The sequence below is a fragment of the Hippopotamus amphibius genome, chromosome 2 (genome assembly GCF_030028045.1).
Source record: "Hippopotamus amphibius kiboko isolate mHipAmp2 chromosome 2, mHipAmp2.hap2, whole genome shotgun sequence".
Taxonomy (NCBI): Eukaryota; Metazoa; Chordata; class Mammalia; order Artiodactyla; family Hippopotamidae; genus Hippopotamus; species Hippopotamus amphibius.
The window spans coordinates 41,908,453-41,921,946 of record NC_080187.1 but is presented as its reverse complement, the minus strand read 5'-3'; the positions used below and the strand labels follow the sequence as shown (position 1 = coordinate 41,921,946).

General features: G+C 41.4%; 1 protein-coding gene across 11 annotated transcripts in view; it reads left to right on the top strand.

Annotated features, from left to right (window-relative positions):
- The window catches only part of LOC130844810 (transducin-like enhancer protein 4), a 140,507-nt gene that overhangs the window by 115,995 nt on the left and 11,018 nt on the right, over positions 1-13,494 (top strand). For all 11 annotated transcript variants that reach the window (XM_057721030.1, XM_057721025.1, XM_057721024.1 and 8 more), the window contains 6 exons: positions 5,404-5,523; positions 6,497-6,550; positions 7,045-7,197; positions 8,422-8,554; positions 8,931-9,124; positions 9,621-9,697. In XM_057721030.1, coding sequence (XP_057577013.1) covers positions 5,404-5,523; positions 6,497-6,550; positions 7,045-7,197; positions 8,422-8,554; positions 8,931-9,124; positions 9,621-9,697 — 731 coding nt within the window. The remainder of the gene's footprint in view (positions 1-5,403; positions 5,524-6,496; positions 6,551-7,044; positions 7,198-8,421; positions 8,555-8,930; positions 9,125-9,620; positions 9,698-13,494) is intronic.

Genomic DNA, 13,494 nt, shown 5'->3' with positions numbered 1-13,494 from the left:
AGAGTAGCAGTATATTCATTTTCTAAAGTGGGCTGGTTTTGAGAGTAAAGAGACCTGGATAACAGGTGTGAAGTTGGGACAATCTAGGACTTGCAGTCACCCTGGCCAGATTTTTGTGGTGCCCTCTGCCCTGTCATTATCCTCTTTATCTGTTTGAAAATGAATTTACCCTTTGGTGCCAGGCAGATGGGGCGTCTGAAGGCCGCAGCTGATGAGCAGTGAGTTTTTAGAGTTCTTGATCATGGTCGTGCATTCGACCTTTATATATAGCGCATTCTTGCTGGTTGGGATCTTATAAGTGGGCAGGGACATCTGAGCAGTGCACCTATGCCAGTGGAAAGCAGAGTTAGTTTGATGGGCACTTGAAATCAAATTAGAAAGTCCAACGTGGATATGGTATTTATAGTCTTGCCTGCAGTATGGAACCAAAACCTTATTGTAATTGTTGAAAGGAGATGTGTTTTGGTTAATAGCAGCCTATTGGAACCCCATCATTATGGACCATCTGCATATCTATGCCGTGGGGCAGTGCTCTGCAACCACTTAGAATAGTCCTTATGTGAGGCTTAAAATAGATCCACACTAGCTGCGTAGTAAATAGTGTGCAGCCCAGTCACAGTGCTGAGTTGCTGTTGCTGGGGGCTCAGTTATTTGCGAGGGACTGTGCCTTGTACTTTACGTGGCTCCTTTCACTTAGCCCTGTGAGCACACTGGTTGAGGGAGCAGGTGGGGTGGTGTTGACTACAGACTACAGACTGATTGAGACTGAACAACATCCTCAAGGCTACAGGACTATTAAGTGGAAGACTTTTAACCCAGGCAGTCTGACTCCAGAGAGATGTTCTTGCCTACTAGTAAAATCTGTGTTACCTATTATTATAATTGGCTAATTATAACAACACTACCTCTTTTGGGGGTGGGGGAATACTTTATAGAACTCTTTCTCATACTTGGTCATCTTTGATCTTGAGGTGGCAGGGGAGTCATGGCAAAGGGGTGGGGTCACCCTTTTAGATTGCTGGAGAGCTTTGGTTATGACATAAGTAAAAAGTCTTACAGGGCTTTAAGCCTGCCTTCTCCGTCCTCCCCACCACCATAAACAAACTCCCCCTGTGTCCCTGACCCAAAGTAATTTCTGCACTGAATGAATTACAGTTAGAGTAGCAGTTTTGCAGCTGACTTGATCAATAGCCTTAGTAAAGTCTAGGTTGGATTTCAGGCTAGGATATAGAATTTTTCTCATTTTGAACTAACATGATTATAATGTTAGGAATAAGTGACTTTAAAGCTTATCTTTTGTTACCAAAGCAATTAGGATTTCCGTATAATAAGATTCATACCTTTATATTATTTTTTCCTTATTTTTGCTGTTTCCCTCTTTATCTTTTATTAGACATCTACCTTGTCTTTTTCAATATCTAAATATGTCTTTAATTTTTAAAAATACAGAACTTTTTTTTTTAATTCTAGGTTATTACTTTATTTTTGAGAGGTTTTACTAACCATTCACATTTAAGGTATTTTGCCCTTTTCAGATCAGCCACTGCTTTCTGATTGTGACTCTTCGTTCATAACAAACTTGCTAGTATTTTACATGGTCAGACTATAATGAGAAAGATTTATATTTAATATTTCTAAGTTTGTAGATTTATAAGGAGTAATAATGCAGCTCCAGACTAAGCTTTTAAGATAACAAAAGAGAAATAAAAATAAACTTTTCTTGTAAAAGTGTGACTTTTGTCAGTGTTTAATTCCTCCTGTTCACACATCTAACAAAGATCCAAATGGCCTTCCAGTGGCAGAATGGTGGACTTGTAAGATGCATGATGAGAGTCTGTACCAAGTCCTATTTGATTCTAGAGCAATTATGTTATTAGAACATTGCTGATTGCCTTGGTGCCTATTGTGCAGCTTAACCTTCAAATGCTAGTGATAATTAACTATTTTATCATTCTACCAGGAAAATGCCAACATGTAACTCTGTTCTGCAGTAAAATTCACAAATAAAATACTGTCCCCTATGCCTGAAACAACTAGCTTAAAAACAAATAAACCAAAAAAACTCTTTGTACATGTGTGTCAATAAATAAGCATTACCATTTAGTATTGATTTTTAAGAAAGTAGTTTGTCATCATTTAAAAATCACTTTTTCCTTTTTGACAGAGTGGAAATAACGTTAAAGTGTAGAGTGTCAGAATCAAAAGACTTGGAGAGTTAATCATACACGTGTACACTCAGTTTTTCTTCTTTTCATAAAATATCACATTAGTAGGATGAAGTTATGTAGAAGTAGGTAGAGGAGTAAGGTGAAGAAGGGGCAGAGCTACCATGTTGCCTGATCCAGGGGGTGCCAGGCCTCAGATCCTACTCCTTTGAACGGCTTCCTGTGGATTTGTTTGGCCAAGAGGCCCTCTGAAAAGGAATGTATCACATGAATTTTGGATTAAGATTGAGGAGTGCAAAGGGGTTCAGTCGTTTATGTTCCAAAAACAATTCTTGGCCGTTCTGTGTCACTCACTGCACTGGGTACCCCCGCCCCCAGGAACCCACAGCCTGGAGTGGAAAGGAGCTTGTAAACAAATAGCTATCAATCGATTGGGAGTGCTCCACTCACTGGGTGAGCAAAATGTTAAGGGAACGAAGAGTGATTAATTCTGCCTCACAGTGTCTGAGGGAGCTTTGAACAGTGATGTTTAGAGCTGGTTCTTGAGAGTGATGAGGGAAGATTTCAAAAGGAAGATACCGAGGGAAAGGACATTCTCAAAAACCAGGAAGAAAAGCTACCAATGCAGTTGAAAATAGATGGCGCACCAGGGAGCAACAAGCTCAGAGCTTCGAGACGAGGGCCCTAGAGTTCCGGGCCCTAGACTGGGGCAGGGGGTGAAGGACTTTGGAAAACAGCTATATTCGGAAGTTTGGACTTTTTTTCCTGTGGATGGTGGGACACCATTTGTAATTTTTAAGGAAGGGTGAGAATCTCTGTTTGGGAAATGAATCCCAGAAATGTGAAGGATAGGCTGGAGAGGCGAGAAACTAGATACAGGGTCTGGCATTAAATATGGTAGGTAGTAGCTCACAGCTGGTGTTTGTGTGCATGGTTTCAAGGAAGTAATGGTTGTAAAAACCTGACTGCACTGGGTCCTGGTAGGAAAGCAAAGCAGAAGCATTGAACCAAGGATTGGAACTCAGTAGACATATATGAAAGTCAAGAAGCAATCAATACAATTGTTTAAAATTGTTTGGCTTCTCACTAGAAGGCTTCAGTCTTCAGCCTTAATGAATAATGCCTGCCATCTTTTCTGCCACCAAACTTAAGAGTGAATGTTTGAGTAGGGATAGTTATAGGGCTTGGTGCCTATGTTTAAGGTAATCATGTAAAACCTTGGGAGGGACTGATACAGAAAGGAAGGGTTTAGAGTTTTCCAGCCTCTACCAGTAGGAACCCACTCAGTGATCCTTCTCAGTCTTCCTTCTCCAAACTCCCACCCTGCACCCCTGCCTTTTGAGCTAGTGGAGGAGTTGCCATCAGCACAGCTGACCACCAGGGGGTGATCTTTTGGTAGCTATACCCAACATGCGGTGGAAAAAAGTCTATTGGTTTTCCTCTAATGACACGCTTTGAAAGTTTAGTCTCAGAAGAGAATGTGGCATTATGGTTCAGTGGAAGTAAAACAGGATATAGAGCCAAAAGTTCTAGATATCACACTGCCTCCCATAGTTAATTAAGAGGCCCTTGTAAATGTTGTGCATTTTTATGAATATTAATTATTGCTAACAGACTAAGATAAAGCAAAAAAAAAGTACAAGGAGTAAATTTTATATAAGATGAGTAACGTTCCAAATGAGGACGAGCTTTACTGAACTGTTTTCTGAATTGATTTAGACACCAGGCAAAGATTCTGGTAGTGATTCTTTGTTCCTTCTAGAACTTTTTTCCTTATCTCCAACTTTTCTTGCCTCTGTCCTCCAAGATCAGCCCTTTCCCACCATGACTGGGTTAATCTAGTACTCTGGAGTCCTGCCCTGGTGCTCTCCTGAGGGACTTGGCTCCACAGGCCTTCAGTTCACCTTCAGCAGGTTAGCCCTGCACTCAGCCCTGCTCTCTCTCCTTACACTTCACCTTGATTTAGAGCTTCTGCTTGGTCTGTGTGGCACTGAGTCACTAGCCAGTCCTTAAGGATAGTTCCAGGGGGCGCTGTGTTGGGTCTTCCTTGCTGCACACAGGCTTTCTCTAGTTGCAGCAAGCGGGGGCTGCTCTTCGTTGTGGTACGCAGGCTTCTCATCGCAGTGCCTTCTCCTGTTGCGGAGCACAGGCTCTAGGTGTGCAGGCTTTGGTAGTTGTGGCATGTGGGCTCAGTAGTTGTGGCTTGAGGGCTCTAGAGTGCAGGCTCAGTAGTTGTGGTGCATGGGCTTACTTGCTCCAAGGCATATGGGATCTTCCCGGACCCAGGATTGAACCTGTGTCCCCTGCATTGGCACGCAGATTCTTAACCATTGCACCACCAGGGAAGTCCTTCGTTTATGGTTTTAAGCTGTTATATCATCTCACTGTGCCCAGTAACCACCTGGCCTTGATCTTGTCGCTGGTGTTTGTTTTCTGTGTTGTGCTACTCCTCCACCTGAGAGCTCTTTGGAAGAGCAGAGATGACAGACATGGCTGAGGCCGTACAGATTGCCCCCAACTGTGATCCCAAGAGGGAGGGACCATCTTTCTATTCTCTGATCCTAATGGGGTTCCTGAATTTCCAGAGATTAAAAACAAAAAGCAGGTCATGGAACTCTAGGAGTCAGAAAAAGAATCAAGTGCATATCTGTAGGTGTGGTCTTGTTGTTGGTGTTTTACCTGCCACTCTGCATCTCCCAGGCCCTGTGGATCACCATATTTGGGTGCTTAAATCCCCAAAGACTTACCTCTCTTTTTTTCATTGAAGAATAGTAATTATCTCTCAAGCTGGATTCTGATTTATTCAGTTTCTCTATAGAGGCTTAAAATATTGGCTTCTCATTAGCTGGGAAATTAGGGGTCGGTGGGGGGGCTGCTTTCTCTTTGTCCTCTTTCTCTTATATCTGCTCCCTTTCTCGATAAAATACAAACTTCTCCTTTAGACCAAACTCCCTCTGCCTTTTGCATTTAACCTATTCCCTGCCTTCCCTTTTATTCCTCTGCTCCCTCTGTCCTGACTCTACTTCTTCTGTTATGTTCTTTCCTTTTTCTCCTTATTTTTCTCTCTACCTCTGTTCTCGTCTTCCTTTCACCCCCTCCCCTCTCTCCTGTCTCCTCTTAACAGTTTTGTGAGTGTGTACTAAAGAACCAAAAGAAAACAAAATCTCAAGTGATTTTTAAAAAATGACATTGTAAATGTGTGGTCACCTCTCAATCCCTCTTCCCTTTCTAATTCCAGAGCTCTTCGGTTTCCCCATCAGCCAGTTTCCGAGGTGCTGAGAAGCACAGAAACTCCACAGACTACTCCTCTGATAGCAAAAAGCAGAAGACCGAAGAAAAGGAGATTGCAGCTCGTTATGTAGGTTCACTCACCTTTGCTTTGGGGGAGGCAGTTTACCTTGCTTTTTAATCAGCAGCCTTTTTACTCTCTTATTATTACCAACCAAAACTAGAACATAAGATAACATCCTAGGAAAGAAAAATAGTTACTGCAGTTCTCGCTGTGTCTCAAATGGCTGGCTGAAGGCCTGTGTTTGCAGGTGAGCGCACATGTGTGTGTGAGCCAGAAAACAGTGGTTTATCCGGCAACCGATAGAAGACTCATGTTCCATATTCTGTTAGATGTGTGTATTTGCTTCCCTCCATAAATTTCAAGGTGGTTGAATTTTCTGTGGGCAACTAGAAATGTGAAGCTAAAATGTAAAATCATAGCCTGTTAAAATGTCTAAATGATCTCCTGTGCTGAGGAATGTAGCACATTTTGTGGAATATAATTTACAGAGACATCCACATACGTCCCTGACATGGGTTGAAGCTCACTTTCCTTCAGGGACTGGTCTTTAGAGCACACGGTGCAGGGAGCAAGCCGGATGGGACTCACTGATGTGGGGGCAAGCCGACCCTGCTCCGCTTCCTGTGGCTGTGCCCTGCAAGACTACAGGCCTCAAAAGAAGTTCAGAACTTGAATTGTCATGTGAAACCTCCCAGTTTTAAAATTGTGGCTACTTATCCAGTCTTTGAGAGGATAAATCCTGTCCGTCTGTAGGCTGGATTGTGTAGTGTGGTGGCACCTGGTACTCTAGCGTAACAAGCCACAGGCTTCAGTTTTTTAAATTAAAATGGAATCATCCTGTTACCTACCTCATAATGTCATCATAAGGACTAAAGAACACAGTACTTTGTAGAGTGTTTAACGCTGTTTGGTGCCGTTCATTTTCGTAAAATATGAGGAATTAATTATTCTGGACTTACCTAGGGTAAATCTGGCTGCATTAGGTTTTTTTTTTTTTTCTGCTGGGGGAGGAGATAATGCTTCTCAATTGTCAATGCAGGACAGCGATGGTGAGAAGAGTGATGACAACTTGGTGGTTGACGTTTCCAATGAGGTATGTTTGTGGCTCATTTGACTTCCTGCTCGTACCCAGTTATAATGATGACCAGTGTCCCAACAATTAGTGTCCACAATGTTTTCTTAATTTCTAAAGGAACGCACATTTTATTTACCAGAAAAATTTATGTATTACTGATCCTTTTTTATTGCTACTTTTTTCTGTGAAGTGCAGATGTGTTTTGTTACCACCATGAATGCACACCAGACATCTGTGGTCAGCTTACAGGTCTCCTTGACACATGACTTGCAAATTTGTAGAGTTTTGATTTTTGTTTCTGTTTTAAATAAATACTATAAATATTGTAGTATTTTCCATGACCTCGATACTGAATATTTTTTTCAGCAATTCGATGAGTCTTGTGGTCTATTCCAGAACATTTTTTCACCTCTAAGCTATTGAAGACTTTTGTGGTAGAAACGTCCACACCAAGTACTCTGGCATTGTGAATGCACTGTGCTGCATTTGATAGCCTTGATGTTCCTTCCTAGGATCCATCTTCACCTCGAGGGAGCCCAGCACATTCCCCGAGAGAGAATGGTCTGGACAAGACACGCCTGCTCAAGAAAGATGCCCCCATCAGTCCAGCCTCGATCGCATCTTCCAGCAGTACTCCTTCCTCCAAATCCAAAGAACTTAGCCTTGTAAGCAGTTTGTCACCATCTTCCTTAGCTTTGCCTGTTTCCAGATGGTTAGGTTTAATTGTTTTTAAAATTTTGTCTTTTCCACATTTTTCCATAGGACTTTTATCTCCAAGTATATGTATATGTTCAGTATTCAAGTTTAATTGATAAAAGTACTTTTGGAACAGAGTGGGTTCACTGACTTGTTAGTGATGAATGTTTTGTGAGTCTTTTTGCAAAGATAGGGGAGGGACATGAGGTAACTGAGTGAAATGTGTCTCAGCAAAGATGAAGAAATATACAATGGGGTTACGGAGACGGTTTTGTCACCTGTGGTTTATGGTAAATTTAGTTTGGGGCTTGGATGTGATTTTGTTGCTAGCTTTGTTTGAATTACCAAGCTATATATGACTGCAATAATTTTCCCTTCCTATCTAAAAAGTAATCTGTCACTTATAAAAGTTTACCTTGACTCACACCACAAATCACAAATACAAAAATGAAACTGCTTGCAGGTCAGGATAATCTCCCCATACCCCCTTCTTCTGTGGCTGTGTAGTTAATTGCATTTTTATGTGGTGTGTCTTCCTTTTTCTTCATCAGTTATTTCCTGGTAACATAGCATTTTAAAAAAAAAATGAATTTAGTTTTCAAATAACCTTTTGAATTCACAGCTGAGGGAAAGATAATTCCTCAGTTTGTCTGCAAATTTGGAAGATGTGTCTGGCACAGGGCTAGATTAAGTTTTTTTCTGTTGTTTTCTCTTGGCTTTCTGGCCTTGTAATGTCAGCTCCTCTGTGCTGATCTCTGTGATGATTCAGGCTTGAATCTTTTTTAATGGGGCCTGTTAACCAGGGGAGCTTCTTGTGGCATGAACAGTCCATCAAGAAACCAACTCAAACCACTCAGTCTTAAATCAAAGCAACCAGCAAGTGGTCGGTCACATCAGGATGTCATGATTTGTCAGCCTCTGTCTGACTCAGACCAGTTTCCTGGAAATAGTCTACTCTGCCCCAAATTCAGCTTTGATTTATGTCCTCCTGAATATTGGTTTTGTGGTCTCAGGGAACACTTTTTGTTTCTTTGTTAGCTCTTTTTAACTAATGAAAATAGAGGCCCACGCTGAAAAATCTTTTTCATTTCCTTTTCCTTTCCTTTTCTTTCCTTTTTACCTTTTCAAATGTTTAACATAATTGTTAAAATTGTGTTCTAATTACCAGTGTTTTCCATTACCTCTCTTGGTAGAACGAGAAATCTACTACTCCTGTGTCAAAGTCCAATACCCCTACTCCACGAACCGATGCCCCTACCCCAGGCAGTAATTCCACTCCCGGATTGAGGCCTGTCCCTGGAAAACCACCAGGAGTCGACCCCTTGGGTTAGTAAGAAAAAAGTTTCTCTACGTATTTGAGTCTCCTGTTTTTAAAGATATCAAAGCAATTTAAGGAGTGTACATTAGTACATTAACTGTACTAATGACCAGCATTGACTGGCTGTTAGTTCTTTAATCTGAGTCAAGTGCCTGACACTTACCATGTCTGACACATAGTAGGTTTTCAGTAAAGTAAGGGGAATGTTTAAACCTTGGTGAAGGCTTGAATGACTTTTGAGAATATTAAAATAAGCTTATTTGAATTATGGATCCTACTATTTAGCATATGTAAGAACGTGTTACTCCTGATATTCATTATACTTCATTGTTATTTCCTGTGTGTGTCCTTGGCTTTTCTCCTTCCTTCTGTTTGGGTCTGTAGCCTCAAGCCTGAGGACCCCAATGGCAGTACCTTGTCCATATCCGACCCCGTTTGGGATTGTGCCGCACGCTGGGATGAATGGGGAGCTGACCAGCCCCGGAGCTGCCTACGCGGGGCTGCACAACATCTCCCCGCAGATGAGCGCGGCTGCTGCTGCTGCGGCCGCAGCCGCTGCCTATGGGCGATCACCAGTGGTACGTTTTTACAGAATAAAAGTATTTCAGAGCTCAGAGGATTGCCATGTGTGTTTTTTTAAGGTAGTTTATATAATTTGATGTATTTATAGAGGGACCTGTGCATATTTATAAATTAAACTGCATGGAATTATATTGTGAAATTCATTTTCTTTTGTAAGGTGAGGGAATTTTTTTATTTTGCATTCCTTTCTTAAAAAAATTTTTAAGCCTACAAAAGTAGAGCAAACAATATAATAAATATAGTGAACCCTTCATTTCTGTCAGGAGCTTTAGTAATACTATTTTTTTTTATGTTTGTTCCACCCCAAGTATGTTACCATGAAATCATGAAAATCCTATCATTTTATCAATCAGTTTTTGTGTATTTACCTCTAAAATCACATTTTTAGAGCATCTATTCTCCTAGGGTTTGGAAAGATATGGAGTAGGATGAAATGAGTTTAACTCACGTAACTATGTTTGTTTTTGTTGTCTTGCTTGGGAAAAATTTTAGGTTGGATTTGATCCGCACCATCACATGCGTGTGCCAGCAATACCCCCAAACCTGACGGGCATTCCAGGGGGAAAACCGTGAGTACCTGCCTCTGTGCTTGGTGCTCACTGTGTGTCTGGGCCCTCACGGGGGGCCCAGACTCTGAGCACTGCTAGACAGTGCTGGCAAGTTCCTGCAGCTTGTGTAAAGTATTTTTCATTTTCTCTTAGTGCAAGGGAAGAGATACTGAGGTGTGGGGTCTTGTATTTTCAGTTTAGAATCTCAAGCTTCTGATATGGAAATGCAGATTGCTGAGGCATCTCCAGCAATCAGGACTCCTCTACATCTGCTACTGGTTTCAAGGCAATTCTTTGTGTTACCTTGGGAAAAAAAAGTCATCTTATGTGCAAAACCTAGATGCTCAAAATTTGAGCATGTTAGGAACAGACATGCCAAACTTCAAAGGCTGAAGAGAAAGAAGTGTGGTCTTATGCTCATTTGTGTTTCTGGGAAAGGTGGCTTGCTCAGCTGGCCTCTCATCCTGTGAGCTGGGTATTTGGAGCCTCTGTATTCGTGGCCCCCTCGAGCTATGAAGGCAAAACATACACATCAGTTGTTCCAGCCTCTTCTTGTGCATTCTAATCTCTCCCCATATGTCATTCCTCATCCTTCATTTTAATCCGGTGCACCTTTTTATTACTGCCTTTGCACAGTTCCTATGCTCTTGGCTTCATCTTCACAATTGGTGCTCACAGCTTATGCTTGTTCAATGAATGAATGAAAATAGGTGCCGATCTCTCCCTTCACTGACCTCCCATAGCTTATTTATTCACTGCTATACACTCAGACACTTAGTTGTCACCCTGTTGTTTCCTGTGTGTCTTTTTTTTCTCCATGTTCTTGGCCGTTCCCTCTGAAGCTCCTCTACAGACTCTACGCTAAACTTCCCTGTTGCATCAAACACAGTGCTGGCTCCATAGCTAAGTTGCTCAGTAAATATTTGACTGATTAATAAGGGAGGCAAGGCAGATTAGACTTTGAGTTCCTGGAGAGTTGAAGGTATAAATATCAATTACCGTAAAATTCTGTGTACTTGTGTGTGTTCTGCAAATAGTTGTTGACTGACTGACAAGTCTTGTTGACCAAGAACCCTGGTGTATTTGAAGGTGAAAGTTTGGCCTATTTCAAGTAGTGACTAAATAACAAGGTCATAGGATTAATCAAATAAACTGAATACCTGCAAGTTCCATAGGAACGCGTGGGGATGGAGAGGTTCCTTGATGGAAGCGGTATCGTCCCGTTGCCAGGTGCTGTACAGTTACCACTTAGTTAACCGGAAGTTGCACCCAGAGCCATAGTGTAACCACTACCAGATGAGGTGGTGCTTCCCATCTCTGCTGCTGCCCAGAGGCCACGAGGGGTGAAAGTGTGTCAAGTGTATCTAAAGAAGCAACCACAGTCTTGGTTTGGGGATTTGGGCCAGTTGAACCACGGTGGAATCACAGCTGGTCTGATTTAGGAGGCACTTCTGAACCTTGAGCTGGGGTCCCTGCCTTGCCCCAGTTTTGACACACAGCATTATAAAATTGTTGAGATCCTTTTGGGAGGATTGGTGGGTTGGAGGATGGTTGAGAGTTTTTGTTCCAGGACTGACGGAGTCACACCTGATGCAATTGGCAAATGACATCAGGAATCCCAAAGAGAGTGTTGTGTTAACAGAATATGAGTTCTGGAGTGTGACAGATCCAAGTTTGAATTTTTGACTCTGCCGTTTGACACTAGGAAGGAAGTGCTTTGTGCAGAGTTTCCTAACTTCGCTCATCTTTAAAACAGAGCCGGCGCCTCCCTGATGAGGAGGGGTGAGGATGAGGTGTTAATGCTATGTGTTCAGTACAGTGTTTGGTGTATAGTGTCTCTTCAGTCAACTGCAGCATCATTTCCCCTTGAGCTTTGCTCGGTTTATTACCAGTTTCTATATTGCTTATGCAATAGAACATAGTGGGAGGCAGAGATGGCCCAAGAAGATTAGATTGAGTAAATTAGACTCCCTGTTCCTGTCATTGCTGTGTCTTTAACAGGGCACCAAGACATAAATTTCACATTCATTTATGGATATAGAGAGAAATACTTTTATTACAGATTTTTACAAAAGAGATGATTATAATGGTAGTATCGCTCTCCAGATCACAAGATACAGAGTTGTGAAACTTGTGCATAGTTTTCAACAGGAAAACTGTTTTTTGTGCTAGAACATAAAACATAATAAATCACCTAAAGGCCTCCCTCACCACACACACAAAGTAATTATAAATGCCTTTCTCTAGAAAGATTTAAAACAGTCTTGCACCTCTGTCCTAATTATTTTTACAGAGTAATTGCTAGATAGTATCAAGAATTATAATTAAATCCATGTTCCAAACTAATGAATAAAATAGCATTTATTTGATAATTCACATTGGGTCTTTTTGCTTATTCTGGTGAATTAGCAAAGGTTCTACTCAATAAGTAATTGGAATGACAACAGAGTTTAATTTCAACATAAGCCTAAAGTGGACTTTTTTCCTCACCTGCTAGTTTTTTGAGACTTTTATAAATAGTGTAAAAATATACAGTTAAAACCATTGCACTGATTATATTATGGGAAATGGAATGTAAATTCAGCCGTAACAAAAAATCTCAGGTTTGTGATTTATAGGCTGCTCACAATTTAGAGATTCTCTCTATTGTTGTTTCTCTTTGTTTTTATAAAGCAAGATTTTTCAAAAGAGGAACAATTCCTGACACACAGTAAACCCTCAAGTATTTGTTAATGTGTTTTTACGCTCCTAGAACCCAATCTTCTGTCCTATTGCATGAAGTACAACAGCCAGACCCTTAATTGTGACTTCAAGGTCTAGTTCTCTCTTGTGAGACATGGGAAACTTGGGAAAGGCGTTGTGAAGCATGGAAATGATGAGTGTGTCATTACAGAACTGGGCCTCTCATAGAGGGAGAAGGAGGTGGGAAGGCCAAGAACCTTCTGAACGATGCTGGGGTTTCATTGAAAGATGATGATCCAAATAAAATATCAACTTCAGTACACGTTTAAACAGCGTGGTTTGCAGATGTTCGAATTGTTTGACGTGTAGTTCTGTCAGAAAGCCCAAACTTCCTCTCTCTTCACCATCTTTCTTGGAGACCACTCTTAGCTCTTAGTAGTTTCATCTGACGTGAGAGACAGAGTATTTCTCTGGCTCTTGGCATCCATTCCTTCCAGCTCTGTTATTTTTAGTTATTTGTTGGACACATTAGCTAGGCATCTTGAGTGCGTGTTACTTGCACTACAAATTCATCACGTTCACAAAGTGCTTCCCCAGACTAGATTTTCCTCCCAATTTGCTTGGTTTTCAGAGTACTCTGTTCCTTGTTCCCTGAGCTCAGAAACTCAGTTATTATTGGCTTCTTCCTCACATCTCATTAATTAAGTCCTACAGAGTTTTATATCCACTGTTACTTCTAGTGTGTCATGCTTCTCCTTGCCTAGTTCATGTCCCCCATTGCCTCTTGTCTAGATTGTGGGAACAATTCTCTCATTCCTCCTATCCGTTGTACTCCTTGCTACCAAATTTATTCTATGGGTGGCTTTGCCCCAGTAATGTCCCACTCCTTCTCCTCCTCAAAACACTGTTCAGTAAATTCTGTTTGTGAAATTCTCAGGCTGGTCTTCTAGGCCCCTCCTTTTATACAGAGAGAGAGAGAGTGTGTGTGTGTGTGTAAAATATATTTTATCATGCTATGCTTGGGTCAGCTCCTTCAACCACTTACTGTGTTGGGCCATTGTTGAATAAATGAATTCCTGAATTAAAACCAGTCCAGAACATTCCCAGATCATTTCATCTGATCCTTTTAGAGCTGT